The 17,724-nt window shown below is 44.2% G+C and overlaps 2 protein-coding genes across 3 annotated transcripts; one reads left to right on the plus strand and one right to left on the minus strand.

Moving 5' to 3' along the window:
* Positions 1-1,958: 1,958 nt before the first annotated feature.
* On the minus strand, positions 1,959-10,887 carry LOC111975272 (amidophosphoribosyltransferase). The gene is made up of 11 exons (XM_024003466.2): positions 10,736-10,887; positions 6,422-6,488; positions 5,842-6,048; positions 5,624-5,736; positions 5,377-5,522; positions 3,964-4,036; positions 3,717-3,868; positions 3,431-3,558; positions 3,096-3,317; positions 2,715-2,835; positions 1,959-2,624 (listed from the first exon to the last, which is right to left on the minus strand). The coding sequence occupies exons 1-11, from the start codon at positions 10,864-10,866 to the stop codon at positions 2,452-2,454; spliced, it is 1,533 nt and encodes a 510-aa protein (XP_023859234.1). The 5' UTR covers positions 10,867-10,887; the 3' UTR covers positions 1,959-2,451.
* On the plus strand, positions 6,884-16,226 carry LOC111975271 (multifunctional protein ADE2). 2 transcript variants are annotated; one of them, XM_024003464.2, is made up of 15 exons: positions 6,884-7,320; positions 7,651-8,142; positions 8,256-8,309; positions 8,424-8,948; positions 9,637-9,708; positions 10,176-10,324; positions 11,495-11,531; positions 11,710-11,907; positions 12,564-12,742; positions 12,967-13,146; positions 13,281-13,394; positions 13,544-13,627; positions 14,578-14,758; positions 15,615-15,773; positions 15,889-16,226. In XM_024003464.2, exons 1-15 carry the CDS (start codon positions 6,909-6,911, stop codon positions 16,053-16,055), a joined length of 3,003 nt encoding a protein of 1,000 aa, XP_023859232.1. In that variant the 5' UTR covers positions 6,884-6,908; the 3' UTR covers positions 16,056-16,226. The 2 variants fall into 2 exon arrangements, with proteins under 2 accessions (XP_023859232.1, XP_023859233.1); XM_024003465.2 differs by lacking the exons at positions 6,884-7,320; positions 7,651-8,142; positions 8,256-8,309; ... (1 more) ...; positions 9,637-9,708; positions 10,176-10,324 and adding an exon at positions 10,935-11,398.
* Positions 16,227-17,724: the final 1,498 nt, after the last annotated feature.

Consider the following 17,724-nt stretch of genomic DNA (forward strand, 5'->3'; position numbering starts at 1 on the left):
TCACGCGGTCTACTCTGAACAGTTGAGATGTCTGTTACTTGAACTCTGAAGCATTTATTTGGGCTGCAATTTCTGAGGCTGATAACTAATGAACTTATCCTCTGCAGCAGAGGTAACTCTGGTTCTTCCTTTCCTGTGGCGGTCCTCAGGAGAGACAGTTTCATCATAGCGCTGGATAGTTTTTGCGACTGCACTTGAAGAAACTTTCAAAGTTCTTAATTCTTTCTGTATTGACTGACCACGTCTTAAAGTAATGATGGAATGTCATTTCTCTGCTTATTTGAGCTGTTCTTGCCATAATATGGACTTGGTCTTTTATCAAATAGGGCTATTTTCTGTATACCACCCTTCTCACAACACAACTGACTGGCTCAAACGCATTAAGGAAAGAAATTACACTAATTAAGTTAAGGCACACCTGTTAATTGAAATGTATTCCAGGTGACTACCTCATGAAGCTGGTTGAGAGAATGCAAAGCTGTCATCAAGGCCAAGTGTGGCTACTTTAATATAAAATATTTTTATTTAACACTTTTGGTTAATACATGATTCCATATGTGTTATTTCATAGTTTGGATATCTTCACTATTCTCCAATTGTAGAAAATAGTACAAATAAAAACCCAGGAATGAGTGGTACCAAACGTTTGGTACTGTATATATATTGAATTTCCTATAGATGCTATTACTGCCATGGGGGTGTTTCATAACTGAGTGCATAATAAATACTGAATGACTCATTGTATTTTTCTTTATACAAGGTTTTCAAAAAAGTATTTTATATTCATTAATTGCTTTTTTTCTTACATGTTTATCACAATGGGGAAAATGAAAGCACAATGAACTAATTAAATGTTCAAAGTCTTTCAATCTACATGGAACAAAAATATAAATGCAACATATAAAGTGTTGTTCCCATGTTTTATGAGGTGAAATAAAAGATCCCAAAAATGGAATGTTAATTTCTCTACCGTAAGCTGCCTCCAGCGGTTTAGAGAATTTGGCAGTACGTCCAACTGCAGACCACGTGTAACCATGCCAGCCCAGGACCTCCACATCCGGCTTCTTCACCTGCAGGATGGTCTGAGATGAGCCTCCAGGACAGCTGATGTAACTGGGTTTGCACAACTGAAAAACTTCCTCACAAACGGTCAGAAACCATTTCAGGGAAGCTCATCTGCATGCGCGTCCTGACCAGGGTCTTGACGTGACTGCAGTTCGGCATCGTAACTGGCTTCCGTGGGAAAATCCTCACTTTCAATGGCCACTGGTATGCTGGAGAAGTGTGCTCTTCACGGATGAATCCTGGTTTCAAATGTACCGGGCAGATGGGCGAACGGTTTGCAGATGTCAACGTTGTGAACAAAGTTCCCCATGGTTGGGGTTATGGTATGGGTAGGCATAAGCTACTGGAAACGAACATGATTGCATTTTATCGATGGCAATTTGAATGAGATCCCGATGCCCATTGTGCCATTCATCCGCTGCCATCAACTCATGTTTCAGCATGATAATGCACAGTCCAATGTCGCAAGGATCTGTACACAACCAGACAAGTCACCCATTGAGCATGTTTGYGATACTCTGGATCGACGTGTACGACGGCGTGTTCCCGTCAATTTCCATCAACTTTGCAGTCATTAATGAGTGGGACAACATTCCCCAGGCCTCAAAAAACAGCCTGATCAACTCMATGCAAAGGATAGGTATCTGTGACCAACAGATTCATATCTGTATTCCCAGTCATGTGAAATCCATAGATTAGGGCCTAATGATTTTATTCCAATTGAGGATTTCCTTATGAACTCTAACTCGGTAAAATATTTGAAATTGTTGCATTTATATTTGTTCAGTGTAGTATGCACTTTAAGGGAGGGACAGTGATTAGTCTGAAAGTAGGGAAACAGGATTCAACCACTTTGTATACAGSATATAAGCAAAAATACAGTTGCAGGTCTATTTAGTAGAGGTTTTAGGCTAAATTAAATGGAAGCAAGTTGTTTTCACAATTTTTTTGGTTTTAAGTTGTGCGTCTTACAGCTGGATAAGGCCACTTGTAACTAATCTCTCCAATGAGAGAAAGGGGTCAGAATGCTAGTTTTGAATAACAATGGAATATTATGTGGAATGAACAGGCTGGGTTGAAATGTAATACATTGACGTGCATAAGGTTATTGTGTTGCCAGAGTGGAAGCCCAAAGGTTTCAGACCAAAGCAGGCCAGGCACCACTCAAACAGTAACAGCTTTCAGGAACAATTTAGTAGCTACAGCAATTCTGTGTTTACTTGTCAAGGTGAGGCCGTGCCCCAGGCACCCATACTGTGACCAAGTAGGCTCCAAGAGGCACTTCCTTGGTTAGAGTAGGGTTAAGGTTCACACTTTAGACATTAGGTTAAGTACAATAACAGCAGTAGTGTGGTCAAGATAGAGGTTGGGGTCAGCGGTCAGCGGTCACCACTCCAGTTCCACAGGGTATTTGCCTGTGAGGCAGGCGGTGCAGTGGCCCACTATCCTGCTGGCCTTGGTGTTGGTGCTGATCCGCTCATCCTTCTGGAGGGTGGGGATTCCCCCCTGCACCGCTGACACCAGGCCCTCCACTGACAGATACTGCACGCTGGTGGCACCTACATTACAGAACAACATCACCGTTTTAAAATCTGGACCACACACGTCGAATAATAAGTACATCGAATAATAAGTATTCCAAATCTCACCAATATAGCCAGCAATGTCCTTAAACTCTGGCCTGTTAGCAATGAGCTCCTCTTTTGTGGGGATGTTGATGCCCATGTAGCAGGGGAACCTGATGGGTGGGGAGGCAACGCGGATGTGGACCTATGGGAGGGGAGGTCAGCAACCAAAATGAGTGGTCATTACAGACAATGTGAGACCCGATGTAGTCTTTCATTGTCGAGAAGGAACCTGCAAGTAAGCATTTCATTGGACGATGTATACCATGCGTATCACATACATACGACTAATAAAACTTTACTGAAACTTGAGTAATCAACCATTATAAACAGGAGAGAGCCTAACATGCAGTATAATTGATATTAAGAGGAGGACTGATAATAATACAGCTCTGGGCCACTCACCTCTGTGGCTCCTGCTTCCTTCAACAGCTTGATTATGGGGGCGATGGTGTTGCCCCTGACGATGGAATCATCAACAAGCACCACCCGCTTGCCTGCAAAGTTGTCTGTCAGCGCACCAAACTTCTTGGCCACCCCCAACTGCCTGAGGCGTGTGTTTGGTTGAATAAATGTCCTCCCAACATAGCGATTCTTACACAGAACCTCTACGTACGGCAGTCCCGACTGCAGAGATGGAACAGAAGAGTACAAACTGAAGCCTAGAATATTGTATGAATATGCATGAGTCAGAATATGCACCCTATTGCTATCAACATTCAATAGGTTCCACGACTCACCTGTTCCGCGTATCCCAGTGCAGCAGGAGTAGCAGACTCAGGCACAGTGCTGACCACGTCTGCCTCTGTAGGGGCCTCAATGGCTAGTTGCCGTCCACAGCGCTGCCTGACTGTGTACACCATCTGACCTGCAACACCAGGTGGAAACACTGAGGAAACTATAGCTACTCTGGCATCAGCTAAAAAGCAAGTAATGTGCTGTAACCTCCCAGCCAAACTATTTACTACTCTCACAACTTAAAACGTTTTTGTGTTATTAGCCAGGACAACTACTATCTATGCCTACCTTCAAATATGGAGTCTGGTCTGGCAAAGTAAACATATTCAAAGATGCAAAAGGCAGGGAGGTCTCCCTCGGGGCGAGGGACGATGCTTAGGGACTTCACACCGTGTTTGGAGATCTGGACTATCTCTCCAGGCATCACCTCTCTGTAGTATCTAAGGAACAGACAGAGAGAGAGAGAAGCTTGTGAGCCACAGGACCACATGTTGCCATGGCAATAAGAGGTTGGTCACTGGTGATGAGAGCTCACTTGGCACCGATTGACTGGAAGCTGCAGGACTCTGATGACACCACCCAGCCCTCTGTGTCTCCCTCGCCAGCACCTGACAGAGGACACAATATGGCCTTGTCAATCATCCATCCTCTCAATTATATATACAGTACCAGCCAAAAGTTTGGACACACCTACCCATTCAAGGGTTTTTCTTTATTTTTACTATATTCTATATTGTAGAATATTAGTGAAGACATCAAAACTATGAAATAACACATATGGAATCATATAGTAACCAAAAAAAAGTGTTAAACAAATAAAAACATTTCACATGAGATTCTTCAAAGTAGCCACCCTTTGCCTTGATGACAGCTTTGCACACTCTTGGCATTCTCTCAACCAGCTTCAAGAGGTTGGAATGCATTTCAATTAACATAGGTTTTTCCAGCAGGAAAATGCTTCCAGCAGGACAGTGCTCCAAGCCACACAGCCAGGTCAATCAAGGTGTGGATGGAGGACCACCAGATCAAGACCCTGTCATGGCCAGCCCAACCTCCAGACCTGAACCCCATTGAAAACCTCTGGAATGTGATCAAGAGGAAGACGGATGGTCACAAGCCATCAAAGCCGAGCTGCTTGAATTTTTGCGCCAGGCGTGGCATAAAGTCACCAAACATCAATGTGAAAGACTGTTGAGGGCATGCTAAGACGCATGAAAGCTGTGATTGAAAATCAGGGTTATGGGGCCTCCCGGGTGGCTGGGTTTGAGCCCAGGCTCTGTCGCAGCCGGCCGCGACCGGGAGGCCCATGGGGCGGCGCACAATTGGCCTAGCGTCGTCCGGGTTAGGGAGGGTTTGGCCGGCAGGGATATCCTTGTCTCATCGTGCACTAGCGACTCCTGCACGCTGACCAGGTCGCTAGGTGTACAGTGTTTCCTCCGACACATTGGTGTTAACACACATTGTGTTAAAAAGCAGTGCGGCTTGGTTGGGTTGTGTTTCGGAGGACGCGTGGCTCTCGACCTTCGCCTCTCCCGAGTCCGTGCGGGAGTTGTAGCGATGAGACCTGACAGTAACTACTAACAATTGGACACCATGAAAATTGGGGAGAAAAAGGGGGTAAAAAAAATATCAGGGTTATTCCACCAAATCAAAAAAATGCCAGAATCATAATTTGGTTGGAGGCAAGTGATTCTAATTTATGTGTAATTTATCTTACCTGTGGTAAGTTGCAAGTCCCTACTGGGTAAAAATAGCCATTCAACCAGTTTAGAAAAGAGAAAAACAGATCATTCTGCACCATTGCACTCCATTATAAAGTGCAAGTATGCCAATATATTTGACTAATTTTACATAGATTAGTAACTCTGCGTGTAGATTAGTTAAATCGAAAATACACATGACAAAGATACACAAATACCATGCAGCGCTAAGGAAGGACCAAAAACACCTGCAGTGTGGAGTTTGGAAATGGGGACGAGGCGTCCGATGCTGAGCGGTCTGTTTCCGTACGGGTCACGGATAGCATAGATCACATCTGTGTACATCACCAGCAGTGAGTAGGATGTAGGGGTCTCATGCATCAGGTTCTTTATCCTGCAATAGAGAGAATAAACAATCAATCAAGATGATGATCTTCACAGGGGGTAAAATAAATGGGATATTATTGGAATGGATTAGAAGGCCATAGAATGGACCTGGCCACCCAGTCAGGGGCATCCAGTTCCTCCATGGGCGGAGTCAGAGCCAGCAGCTGGGTGATGAGCTCACTGTCTGAGCTGGTGGAGAGACCCACGCCGTGACGCATCACCTGCCATACACACACAGTTATGTATGCTTATACACAAATACACAATAATCAACTACAATATAAACAAATGCACACACAGTCATTGCATATGACAGCATGGCCCACCTTTTTACGCAGTGCGGCTGCATTGACCAGCTCCCCGTTGTGTGCCACAGCTATCTTGCCGTGCAGTGTGTCCACCACAAAGGGCTGGCAGTTCTGCAGCTCAGAGATGCCCGTGGTGGAGTAGCGTGTGTGGCCGATGCCCAGGTTACCATAGCGCAGCTTCAGAAGGTCCTCAGGTGGAAAGGCATTGTTCACTAACCCCATCCCCTGTGAAGGGAAGCGGCATACCAAATCAGAACAATAACACATGCAGACATCTTGGACACACATACTGAACATTGACTCCTAAGATCTTGTGCATTCATAAAAATAAATACAAATTGTAGCCAAAATGTGATTAGTAAAGCTTTAACGTGATGACATAACTGTTGTCTTATTTCTGTACAGCAGGTTCCCTCCCCGTCTGAGACTTTAGTTGACGTGTTAATGTGTTTTGGGGGAAAGGTGGTGGTATTGTGCTTAGTTTGAGGACACTGAAAGGATGTTGAGTAATCATCATTATCTGGAATGAGTGTGATTATAGCCATGTTTCTCGTTCATGTTTTCGTACTGAATGGTTCTGTTTGTCACACATTTTTACCTTGAGGGTGTTGTACGTTGGTGGGTTGACTCCATTACTTGTGACGATTCCAGCACTTTCCTGACCCCTAAATAAACAAAGACAAATAAATTGCTTGAATAACATTTAGGTTCTAGTCTTCAGACAATTTGCTTGATGCAACATGTTTGAGGCTAGCTTTCTGTATGTATACTGTCTTAGGGCAGACTTAACCGGTTTGGTAAAGGACAAGTGTTTTAGAACAGGGAAAATGATGGGCTATGTGTATCTGCAGTGGAGTTGCCTTATATGGAGTGGCCTTGCACTGCAGCCTCAGCCAATTTGCCAAGCTGCTTCTCGGATTACAGTCCATCCGTCCCTCCCCCACACCACACAGCTTAAGCCAGTAGTGAGGCTGCTTTGATTCGGTGGGCGTTCCTCTCGGCTTAACCGCCTGGTTGCCTTGGGAACCAGGCACCAGAGGAAGGGGGGCTGGGAGAGAAAGAAGCGTTTCCAGGTCAGCTCAAACATGGAGAAAGGAGCAGGGAGACAAAGAGGAGGTGAAGACGAGGAGATTCTAGAGGTGGAGGAGACAGGTGCAGCAGGGCAGTGGAGGGAAGCGGAGGTGCTGGCTCTTCTGTCAGTGTGGGGGGAGCTGGGAGCAGCTCAGCATTCAGGTGTATGCAGTAGAGCCACATTTGAATGCATCTCAGAGCAGCTGAAAGGGCTGAGCGTGCTGCGTGGCTGGAGGGAGTGCCATGCCCAGTGCAGGAGGCTGGGACTGCAGGACAGGAAGGCTGAACAGCCAGGCACATCCACCAACTACAGCCAGGGGGAAGCAGCCGTGATGGACACCCAAATGAACCAAAGTGACTGGGAGGAAAAGGAGGATCTGACCAGTGAGAAAGAGGCTCACTCTTCCTCAGTCATAATACAGGAAGGTAACTGGAACAGGGTACTGGTTCAGAAAAAATATTATAATGCTGACACACTGGACTTTTATAGACTAATTTACAATAGAATAAAATCGGAAGATGTTTAGTATACACAGCAGTAGTCTAATTAGCATAATCTTTGAGGTATCCCTCATTTAGATTAGAGGCCGCTTCATGACAAAAATGTTGACTCAGACATAACTGGAGTCACATACCATTAGCCTAGAAAAATGGTTACACTGAATCTAAATAAACCAGAGTATCAGTAACAGACAATATCAAAAATGGATCCACTGATTGACATTCCTTTAAAAATGTATGTGTGTGTTTGTTTAGGAGGCCTGTGTCAGATTCTTCGCGAGGCTCTCCCTTATGCCCAATACGTGGGCCCTGAGGGGGGTCGCCATTGGACAGATGAGGAGGTGCGAGCTCTGCTTTGTGTCTGGTCTGACCGCCACATCCGCCAACGCCTCAAAGGAACACTACGCAACAAGGCCATCTTCCAGGAGATGGCCCGCTGCATGCAGAGGGGCTTCGGAGTGGTGCGCAACTGGAAACAATGCCGCACTAAATACAAGAACCTCAAGTATGAGTACAAGACAGCCAAGAGCGCCCATGACGCTGCAGGCAGCAGTGGAAGTGGCCCAGGAAGGTACATGAAGTTCTTTGATGAGGTAGAGGCCATAGTGCTGGACAGGGGATTTGATGGGGACCAGGATATGCGAAGAGGACCTGAAGGGGACCAGGGAGCTGGGAGGCTGGGCCCTCTGGAAGGCAAGACACAGTCTAAAGAACCTGAAGGAGACCTGGTTATTGAAATAGACGATGGTGAGATTTTAACAAAAATAATAATACTCCAAGTTTACAGATGGTGATGAGATACTGAATGAATACATTGCTTAGACCTACTTTTAACATTTCTAGAACAATGCATCTTTCAGATGACAACAGTGACGATTATGAGCAAGACACAGACCAAAACCAAAGGGAATCAGGTATGTGTAATCAAATAACCTATAGAAGAGAAGCCTTCTGAAATGCTGTGCAGTACATGGGCTTGGCATAATTGCTTATGCTCACTCTATTCTACATTCTGTCTCCCATCCTAGGAGTCCATCTATCACCATTGGATCAATCTAGCTCCGAGCAGTTCCACGTGGTAACGGTGTCTGACACAGGCCGGAACTGGAGTGACCAGGAGGTGCGTGCTCTGATCCAGGTGTGGTCTGAGGAGGGTGTGTGCAGGCAGCTGGAGAGCTCCACCAGGAAGAGGGATATCTTTGTGCAGATCTCCTGCCGGCTACTGCAGCAGGGGGTGGAGCGCGACTGGAAGCAGTGTCACACCAAATACAAGAACCTCAAGTACCTGTATCGCTCCCTACAGAGATGCAGGGCTGACAGCACAGACCCACGCCGTCTCATGAGGTTCTATGACGAGGTGGATGCCATTTTGACCAGGTCGGATAGTGGACCTGCCATGGGATATGAGGAACAAGCAGAGGCTGGCGCCATTTTGACTGGGGCCATGATGGGGTATGAGAATGACACAGATGCCATGACTTCTCCAGTTAACTCTTACACAGCTCAAAGCTATGAGGTTATCCCAAAGAATGAGGACAAACAAACACACACAGGTAAGAAAGTGACTCCTTTGTAGATCAACCTAAGGTCACTCCAAATCATTTAGTGGTGACTATATAAAAGTCACCACTAAATGCATTTGTCCACAGGCTAGAATGCAAACAAACAGCTATGATTAGTGAGTGTTCTGTCTGTAACTGACCACAGTGGGCAGCTAGCTGTCCTGGGTATCCAGGTCATGTTGCATTCCTGTATTTTGAKCTTGAGATCACAGTAGTCCATTATTAAACACTCCCTGTTCAGAAATGACTCTCTATATCACAACAATTTAAAAAGAAATGGGGGTAACTACATCCAATGTGTCCCTCATGATGTAAGCTAAACCGTGGAAATGAATTCCTTGTGACTCGGAACATGCTTCTATTAATCAAACAGAACGTGACCCAACACAACACCCTTTCATCTAAGACAATGGCTTCCCCGATTGACTGATAATTGGCTTCCTTCATAGCTGTAGTTTTGTGGTGACTATATTAAAAAAATAGCAGACACTCCAACGCAAGCAATCTTCAGACATATCCCACATATTTTGTTGCCTATAACAACCTAAACTATAACATTAAAAAATAAACCCCATCGGCCCCAATGCTGGTAGTTGGAGCCAGTAGAACCTGGTTGAGGAAAATAAGTTATGAAATTGTGCATTAACAGTGATGTTGCATGCCTCTATGTCTCTTCCAGACAATTCTGATACCGATAAAAGACAGGATCTGACTGCAAAAAGAGGACTGAAAAGGAAAGCGTTGATTCAAGGTTTGAAATTGTACCTCCTCCATCCACAATTATGTCTCATCTCATTTTAAAATTCACTCGAGACCAAAGGCTCAGTAACAGACTAATGATGGACGGTGTGACTGTGTGAGTCAGTCCTGTGACTTACCAATAAGACTCCTAATCTAATCATGGGAGAGTGGGCTGGTGAGAGGAGTCCGAAAACTGCTGAGAATGTGCAAAAACACTAGCCTTCTTTCCAAAACTGCAATTTGAATTCTGTGTATCCATGTGCTCAAAACGCAGAACAATAAGATTGCAATCTGCACATTCTTTAGTATACATTTTGAAATGTTTTCTCAGAACACATCAGCACAATCAACTTGAGAGGACCAAGGTCAAGAATCAGACTTCTACACAAAAGTGATCGATGAATCAATGATGAAGGCATTTCACCCCTCAACTCAATCTCTGATGTATTAGCCCTCTTTAATCCTTGTTTTCTTTAGATACCTGTAGAATTGTGAAGAAAAATGATACTGGGAGCAGCTGTGCTGAGAGTATTGCTTTCCAGTGCAAATTGGAGGAGGACCAATACATTCCCATTATAGAGATCAACTCAGTCTACTCAATGGCAGCCTCTGTCCGACAAAAACAGGTAGGCCTAATCACGTCCGAATGTTACAAATGATGTTAACATCATTGTAACCAGTTGACTGTTGTATACAATAGGAGTCGTCTGAAAGTTGTGGCACACAATACCTTTCCCGAAAGATATTGAGTGGAGTCTGCATTGGAAAAATGTAGCAGTCTGGACTCCAAGGAAGTCCAGAGATCGCCATACTTTAACGGGAAACAATGTAACACAATGTACAAAGTTGCAAAGCAATGTGGAACGTTGACGTCACACCACGTTGTTTTGAGACATTGCCCACTACAATGCATTTTTTAAAGTGATGAAAGTTTTAACCATTATAGCAGTGTGGCTAATCAATTATGGGCAAGATAGTGGGAATTTGTAATTAGCGGATGGCTATACAAAAGTGCTCGCTAGAAAACATCAACMCACCTATGTTGTAGCGCTACAAGTCCCAAAGTTAACACTTGGGCAACTTCTAGTTGTGTTGGCCATTCTCCTGCTGCAACACAGCCGAAAACGCCGCACTCTTCTCCGATGCCAGATTCTTCGAACTCGCTCATTCTTAAATTCCTGCGCCTCCGGTGCTTGTCTACTTCACACAGCGTGTATCTCCACGCTCAAACACTGGACACGTGTTGACAACAGAGCTACGGCTACACGAACGGGCTCAACCTACAGGGATACAAAATGGGGAACTTCATTGACATCCCCTGACAACAGACGGAGTACTCCGTGTCAAATTGCGAAAGTAATACAAACTCATATCGATTAGGACTTTGACTGAGAACCGATATGCAGTCATTCACCCTATGTTTTTTGGTGATAAAGTTATTAGGTTTATTTGAAAGTATTCAATAGATACTAAGTAAAAATTCAAAGACACTTATTTTACAACTATGTCCGTGTTTYGGATGATCTGATATGTTGGGGTGAGCAGCGGAAAAAAGTTTTCCCCACGTGGTGAGGCCTACATTACTATAATTGGTTATTCCCGAATCGATACTAAATTGTAGTTGGCTTTTCTGGATTCAGAAAATCAGTCGTGACTCCTGCAGCACATTTCTCTTTCTGCGCTGAATCCACGAGTTGCAGGTAAAGTGGCGAGAATTATAGATGAAAGTAAGATATTTTTGGTGTACATTTCCCACACTGTTGATTTCATTTAACTTTACTTGCTTTATTTTTCAGGTTTCCAGATTATCTACCAACATGGCACCTGCATCAGGTATGGTTTCATGTAAAATAAAACTTGTACAACATTTTTTTTCAGTTGCAAACAGCATCAAGTCAGATTGATAGTCGGAGTGACAATATAATTGGATGTCCACTGTAAACCCGTGTTTCCCGTAAATAAGTGTTTCAGCGTCGATTTCGTACTGATGTTTTTCTGCTTTCTGTTAAAGTGCTGAAACTTGGACAGAAACTAAATGAGGGAAAGACCAAGCAGATATTCGAGCTCGTGGATGAGCCAGGCCATGTTCTGGTCCAGTCCAAGGACCAAATCACGGCCGGGAATGCGGTGAGGAAGGACCAGATGGAGGGCAAGGCCGCGATAGCAAACAGAACCACGAGCTGTGTTTTCAAGCTACTGCAGGAAGCGGGTGAGTCTTCAGGCTACAGTGTTTTCAATTATCATTCATGATTGTAGTTCGTTAATGCTAATGATTAGTTWGGTTGTGTCGGTGAGTGTGATAACTAGTTTAGATGTGCCCTCCATATATTCATAACATTCTGTAATCAATTTTAAAGCTTTATGGTAATGTGAGAAATATATATTGTCTGGGTCAGTAAAGTGTGCCAACGTTCAGGAATGCYTTTGTCCACAGGCTAGAATGCAAACAAACAGCTATGATTAGTGAGTGTTCTGTCTGTAACTGACCACAGTGGGCAGCTAGCTGTCCTGGGTATCCAGGTCATGTTGCATTCCTGTATTTTGAACTTGAGATCACAGTAGTCCATTATTAAACACTTCCTGTTCAGAAATGACTCTCCATATCACAACAATTTAAAAAGAAAGGGGGGTAATTGCATTCAATGTGTCCCTCATGATGTAAGCTAAACTATGGAAATTAATTCCTTGATTCGGAACATGCAATCAAACAGAACGTGACACACCCCAGCCCCCTTTCCTCCCCTTCATCTAAGACAATGGCTTCCCTGATTGACTGATAATTGGCTTCCTTCACAGCTGTAGTAGTGGTGCTGTTTATTCACCAATGGCTGAATAAGTCCTCGTGGTGTTCTTTTTATACCTCAGGCATCAAGACAGCCTTTGTAAGGCAGCAGTCGGAGACTGCGTTTGTGGCGGCCCACTGTGAGATGATCCCCATCGAGTGGGTCTGTCGGCGGGTGGCTACTGGATCCTTCCTGAAGAGGAACCCAGGCGTCAAGGAGGGCTACKGGTTCTCCCCTCTGAAAATGGAGATGTTCTTCAAGGTGTTTGTGTGTATTTGTATCTGTCCAATCATGCCCAGCAGAGAAATTATCAGAAAGTCTCTCTGCTAATCCAATCTCRCTGCTTAATTTGCACACATTCATTTTCCGCTCAAGTGAAAACATTTCAAGTTAGGTGCTTCGTCCATCATCAGCCTTCATACAAATATTGCCGTGTTCTACAGTTTACATTATCTGAAATCTTGGTCACTATTTGTTTGTCTTAGGATGATGCCAACAATGACCCTCAGTGGTCGGAGGAGCAGCTGCTGGAGACTAAGTTCTCTCTGGCTGGGCTCAACATCGGCCGCTGTGAGGTGGACATCATGAACCGCAGCACTGTTGCCATCTTTGAGGTTCTGGAGAGGGCCTGGGCCACCCAGAACTGCACACTGGTGGACATGAAGGTATGTGGCTCAGCACCACCCTCAGATGGTATGGGGAGGTAATGAAGTGCACCATTGTTTTGCTCTTAGTTAGTTCTGGAAGTTTTGAATTGAATGTCTTCCCGTTAACATGCATTTCTCTGACTGTTTGACAGATTGAGTTTGGTGTGAATGTGCGCACCAAAGAGATTGTGCTTGCTGACGTGATTGACAATGATTCCTGGAGGCTGTGGCCTGCGGGAGATCGGAGTCAGCAGAAAGACAAACAGGTGAGATGGTCTGCTGCATAGCTCTGTCCAATGCTGCTATCCTGCCTTCTCTTTATGGAAAAATGCTAATGTTGKCATAATTTAACCACCTCAGATTTTGAGTTACACCATGTTAGCTGTAGTATAAACCTGTGTCCTRTTCTCTGCAGGTGTACCGGGACCTGAAGGAGGTGACTCCTGAGGCTATGCAGATGGTGAAGAAAAACTTTGAGTGGGTCTCTGAAAGAGTGAAGGTAGGCTAGCTTTGTGTATCCCACTAGTCCGGTGCCCTTTAGCCTAAAATAACAGGAGCTGACTAGCTGTATCTCTTATCAGGACAACAGCCACTAGTTTGTTTTGAATCAACATACCATAATGATAGAGGATCAGGGCCCAGATTTACAAAACACTTCTTACGCAAAAACTTTAAGGTTCTTTAAGAAGAAGAAAAAATAAGAACTTCGTAAGTGCAATTCCTCAACAATATTWTAAGAATTAATGATTTTCATACYAACTTCTTAAATGTCTTTAAGATGTGTGTTGCTATGCAATTATTTTAGCTAGCAATGGCAATCATGTTATCTTATTTCTTACTGAGATTACTGTTCTAAAACATGTTCTTGGGTTTAAAATAATCAATACTGAAACTTTCATTCAGTTTGTGAATTAAACAATTGCTTTCATGAGCTTTTTATCTCACTGCCCTGAGTTTAAGACGAGGGTTTAGCTWTCTTGGAATTAACATTTCCAATAACTGTATTTTCAATAACTTTTCGCTTAAGAAATTAGATTAAGGTGAAATGTAAATACATAAGAACCTTTTTGAAGAATAGTAACTTAAATCTATAGTTAAGGAAAAAATGGCGGGTAAGAKATTTCTTCTTAAGAAGGTTTTGTGAATCTGGGCCCAGATAYTTWAACAMWKAKMTMWKTGTTWAARTGAGGTCCATTCCAGTGTTATAACCTAGACATRATGGGATTCTCACGTGAATCCCAGCATTTAAAATAGCTCAACCTTTTTGTGACCAGTCTTTGATCAACCCGAGTAATCTCAGATTTGCATACAACCTCTGTCAATTTAACCCAGTTTGTTTTAATCTGTCACATGACGCACACAGAGACATGATACAAGTACAGCCCATAGTGAAATAGTTTAGGTCTGGCATTCAGTAGAGACTGATGGGGTGTCTGTGTGTGTCCCTAGCTTCTGCTGGAGCCCAAGGCCTGTGGCAGAGTGGTGGTTCTGATGGGCTCCACCTCTGACCTAGCCCACTGTGAGAAGATCAGGAAGGCCTGTGGCTCCTACGGAATCCACTGTGTTCTCCGAGTCACCTCTGCACACAAAGGACCAGACGAGACTCTTCGCATCAAAGCTGAATACGAAGGTGGGCTGAGCTCAGCATTATAGCCCTAACCTTACTGGCAACCCCTAACATGCTGACCATACCGCTTGTGTTGCATGTGCGAGCGTTGCAAAATAAATGTAAACATACATGATATTCAATCATTGCACACACACTGCTTGCGCGCGCCAACGAGCATTTGCATTGCCAGGCGCTAAAATAGAAGTTAGTTCTATTTGTGACGCTCAATGTGCTTCAAGTCCTGCTTCTCCCATCTCCTCATTGGATTTTAGTAGCATATAGACACGTGGGTGATTGAAAGATTAACTGAGGTCGGTTGTGGTAATGCACCTTATTAAAGTTGGTTGCCAATCGCCATATAAAGTCCAAAGAAGAAAAAGAAGCCTGAAGTAAGGAGGGGAGATGATGAGAAATGAATTCAGTTGACCATTTTATCTGTTGTCAGAGTAGAGAACTTTGTGCATTTCAGGTCAAATAACAATATCCCAGGACAAATTAGCTAGCTTATCTAAATAGGACAAATTAGCTAGCAGCAGCAGCTAGCTAAATTGCCGTAAATGTTTAATGTCTTTTGACCTGTCCCCAAATGAATATAATTGGTTCTGAGTTGGTTTTGATATTTCAACCTGCGTGTCCTGATTGCGTTTGGTGTGGGTGGACAAAAAAGAACATAGCTACCCCTCTACATAGATTGTACAAGCCGTTGCCTGCTTATGGTTATTGAAAGTGGAAGATTATGTGGTACATACATTTTGAATAATGGCTCGGTATGTAGAGTAACTGTGCAGTATACTGGCTAAAATAATGCCTATRTAATATAAAACATTATACATTTTACTCTTCTGTATGGATGGGCTAATGTGCAGTATTTTCCCAGGAGACGGAGTACCGACTGTGTTTGTGGCTGTGGCGGGCAGAAGCAATGGCCTTGGTCCAGTGATGTCAGGAAACACCGCCTACCCAGTCATCAATTGCCCTCCTATCACCCCTGACTGGGGGGCACAGGACATCTGGTCATCCCTTCGCATGCCCAGCGGTGAGTATATCCCTCCGTGTGGTCTGTCTTGCTGTGTGTGTACAGTAATGTATGGTTATTCTCCTGGAAATGAATCTGTGTGTTTACCCTAACCCTGACTGCTTCTCTCCCAAAGGTCTTGGCTGCTCCACAGTCCTCTCCCCTGATGCTGCAGCCCAGTTTGCAGCTCAGATCTTTGGGCTCAGTGACCACCTGGTGTGGTCCAAACTGCGGGCCTCCATGCTCAACACCTGGGTGTCTCTGAAGCAGGCTGACAAGAAGCTGCAGGCCTGCAGCCTGTAAGGAGCCCCCTGTACTGTACCATTCCAAACCCTGCCAGAGCTCTCTAAGATGGGAATTGTGAAGCCTGGCTGTGTGTCATGTCTAATGAAATGTTTACCATGTAAAATCAGCCCTACAACACATTTCTCTAATCATTCCCTTAATAAAGTGATTCATATGTATAAACATCTATTTTAGATTACTATGTTTTTCTATTTCATATACAGTATACACTACATGACCAAAAGTATGTGGACACCTGCTCGTCGAACATCTCATTCCAAAATCATGGGCATTGGTTCATGGAGTTGGTTCCCCCCTTTTCTGCTATAACAGCCTCCATTCTTCTGGGAATGCTTTCCACTAGATGTTGGAACATTGCTGCAGGGACTTGCTTCCACTCAGKCGAAAGAGKATTAGTGAGGTTGGTCACTGATGTTGGCCGGTTAGGCCTGGCTTGCAGTTGGTGTTCCAATTCATCCCAAAGGTGTTCGATTGCGTTGAGGTCAGGGCTCTGCAGGCCAGTCAAGTTCTTCTACACCAATCTCGACAAACCACTTCTGTATGGACCTCGCTTTGTGCACGGGGCATTGACATGCTTAAACAGGAAAGGGCCTTCCCCAAACTTTTGCCACTATGTTGGAAGCACATAATTGTCTAGAATTTCACAGCCACKGACTATTTGTCCTCCACCAAACTTTACAGTTGGCACTGTGGCAGGTAGTGTTCTCCTGTAATKTGCCAAACCCAGATTTGTCCATCGGACTGCCAGATGCTGAAGCGTGATTCATCACTCCAGAGAACACATTTCGTCCAATGTCGGAGAGCTTTACACCACTCCAGCTGACGCTTGGCGATCTTGGCCATGGAAACCCAATTCATGAAGCTCCCGACTAACATTTATTTTGCTGACGTTGCTTCCAGAGGCAGTTTGGATCTCGGTAGTGAGTGTTGCAACTGAGGACGGATGATTTTTACTCTCTTCAGCAGTCCCGTTCTGAGCTTGTGTGGCCTACCACTTAGTGGCTGAGCTGTTGCTCCAAGACGTTTCCACTTCACAATAAAAGTAGTTACAGTTGACCTGGGCAGCTCTAGCAGGACAGAAATTTGATGAACTGACTTGTTGGAAAGGTGGCATCCTATGGCGGTGCCATGTTGAAAGTCACTGAGCTCTTCAGTAAAGCCAGTCTACTGCCAATGTTTGTCTATGGGGATTGCATCGCTGTGTGCTCAATTTTYCTATACCTGTCAGCAACGGGTGTGGCTGGTATAGCCYAATCCAATCATTTGAAGGGCTGTCCACATGCGTTTGTGTGCATATATGGTAAGTATTTGAAAATGTAATGTTTAGCAATATTTTCTGTTGTGTTACTCATAATGTCCAATCTAGTTTTTTTTTTAATGCCACTGTTTCCTTATAAATAAAAAAAAACACTTATTAGCCAGAATTTCAAGCAGTGATAATATCAAGAATGCATGATCATCTTGATAGTGTTAAGCATATATTGTCCCAAATTACACAGGCCACAGAAAAATATATTTCCCAAATGTTTAAGAATTTAGGCCTTGGGGCAAATCTGGCTTGGATTCCAGAATAGATATTATTGTAGTGACCCGCACAGACAGCTGTGTGTTATGTGTTAGGCTGGTAGGTGGTTGTGTTAGGCTGGTAGGTGGTTGTGTTGTACTT

Source organism: Salvelinus sp. IW2-2015, linkage group LG16, assembly GCF_002910315.2.
Source record: "Salvelinus sp. IW2-2015 linkage group LG16, ASM291031v2, whole genome shotgun sequence".
Taxonomy (NCBI): Eukaryota; Metazoa; Chordata; class Actinopteri; order Salmoniformes; family Salmonidae; genus Salvelinus; species Salvelinus sp. IW2-2015.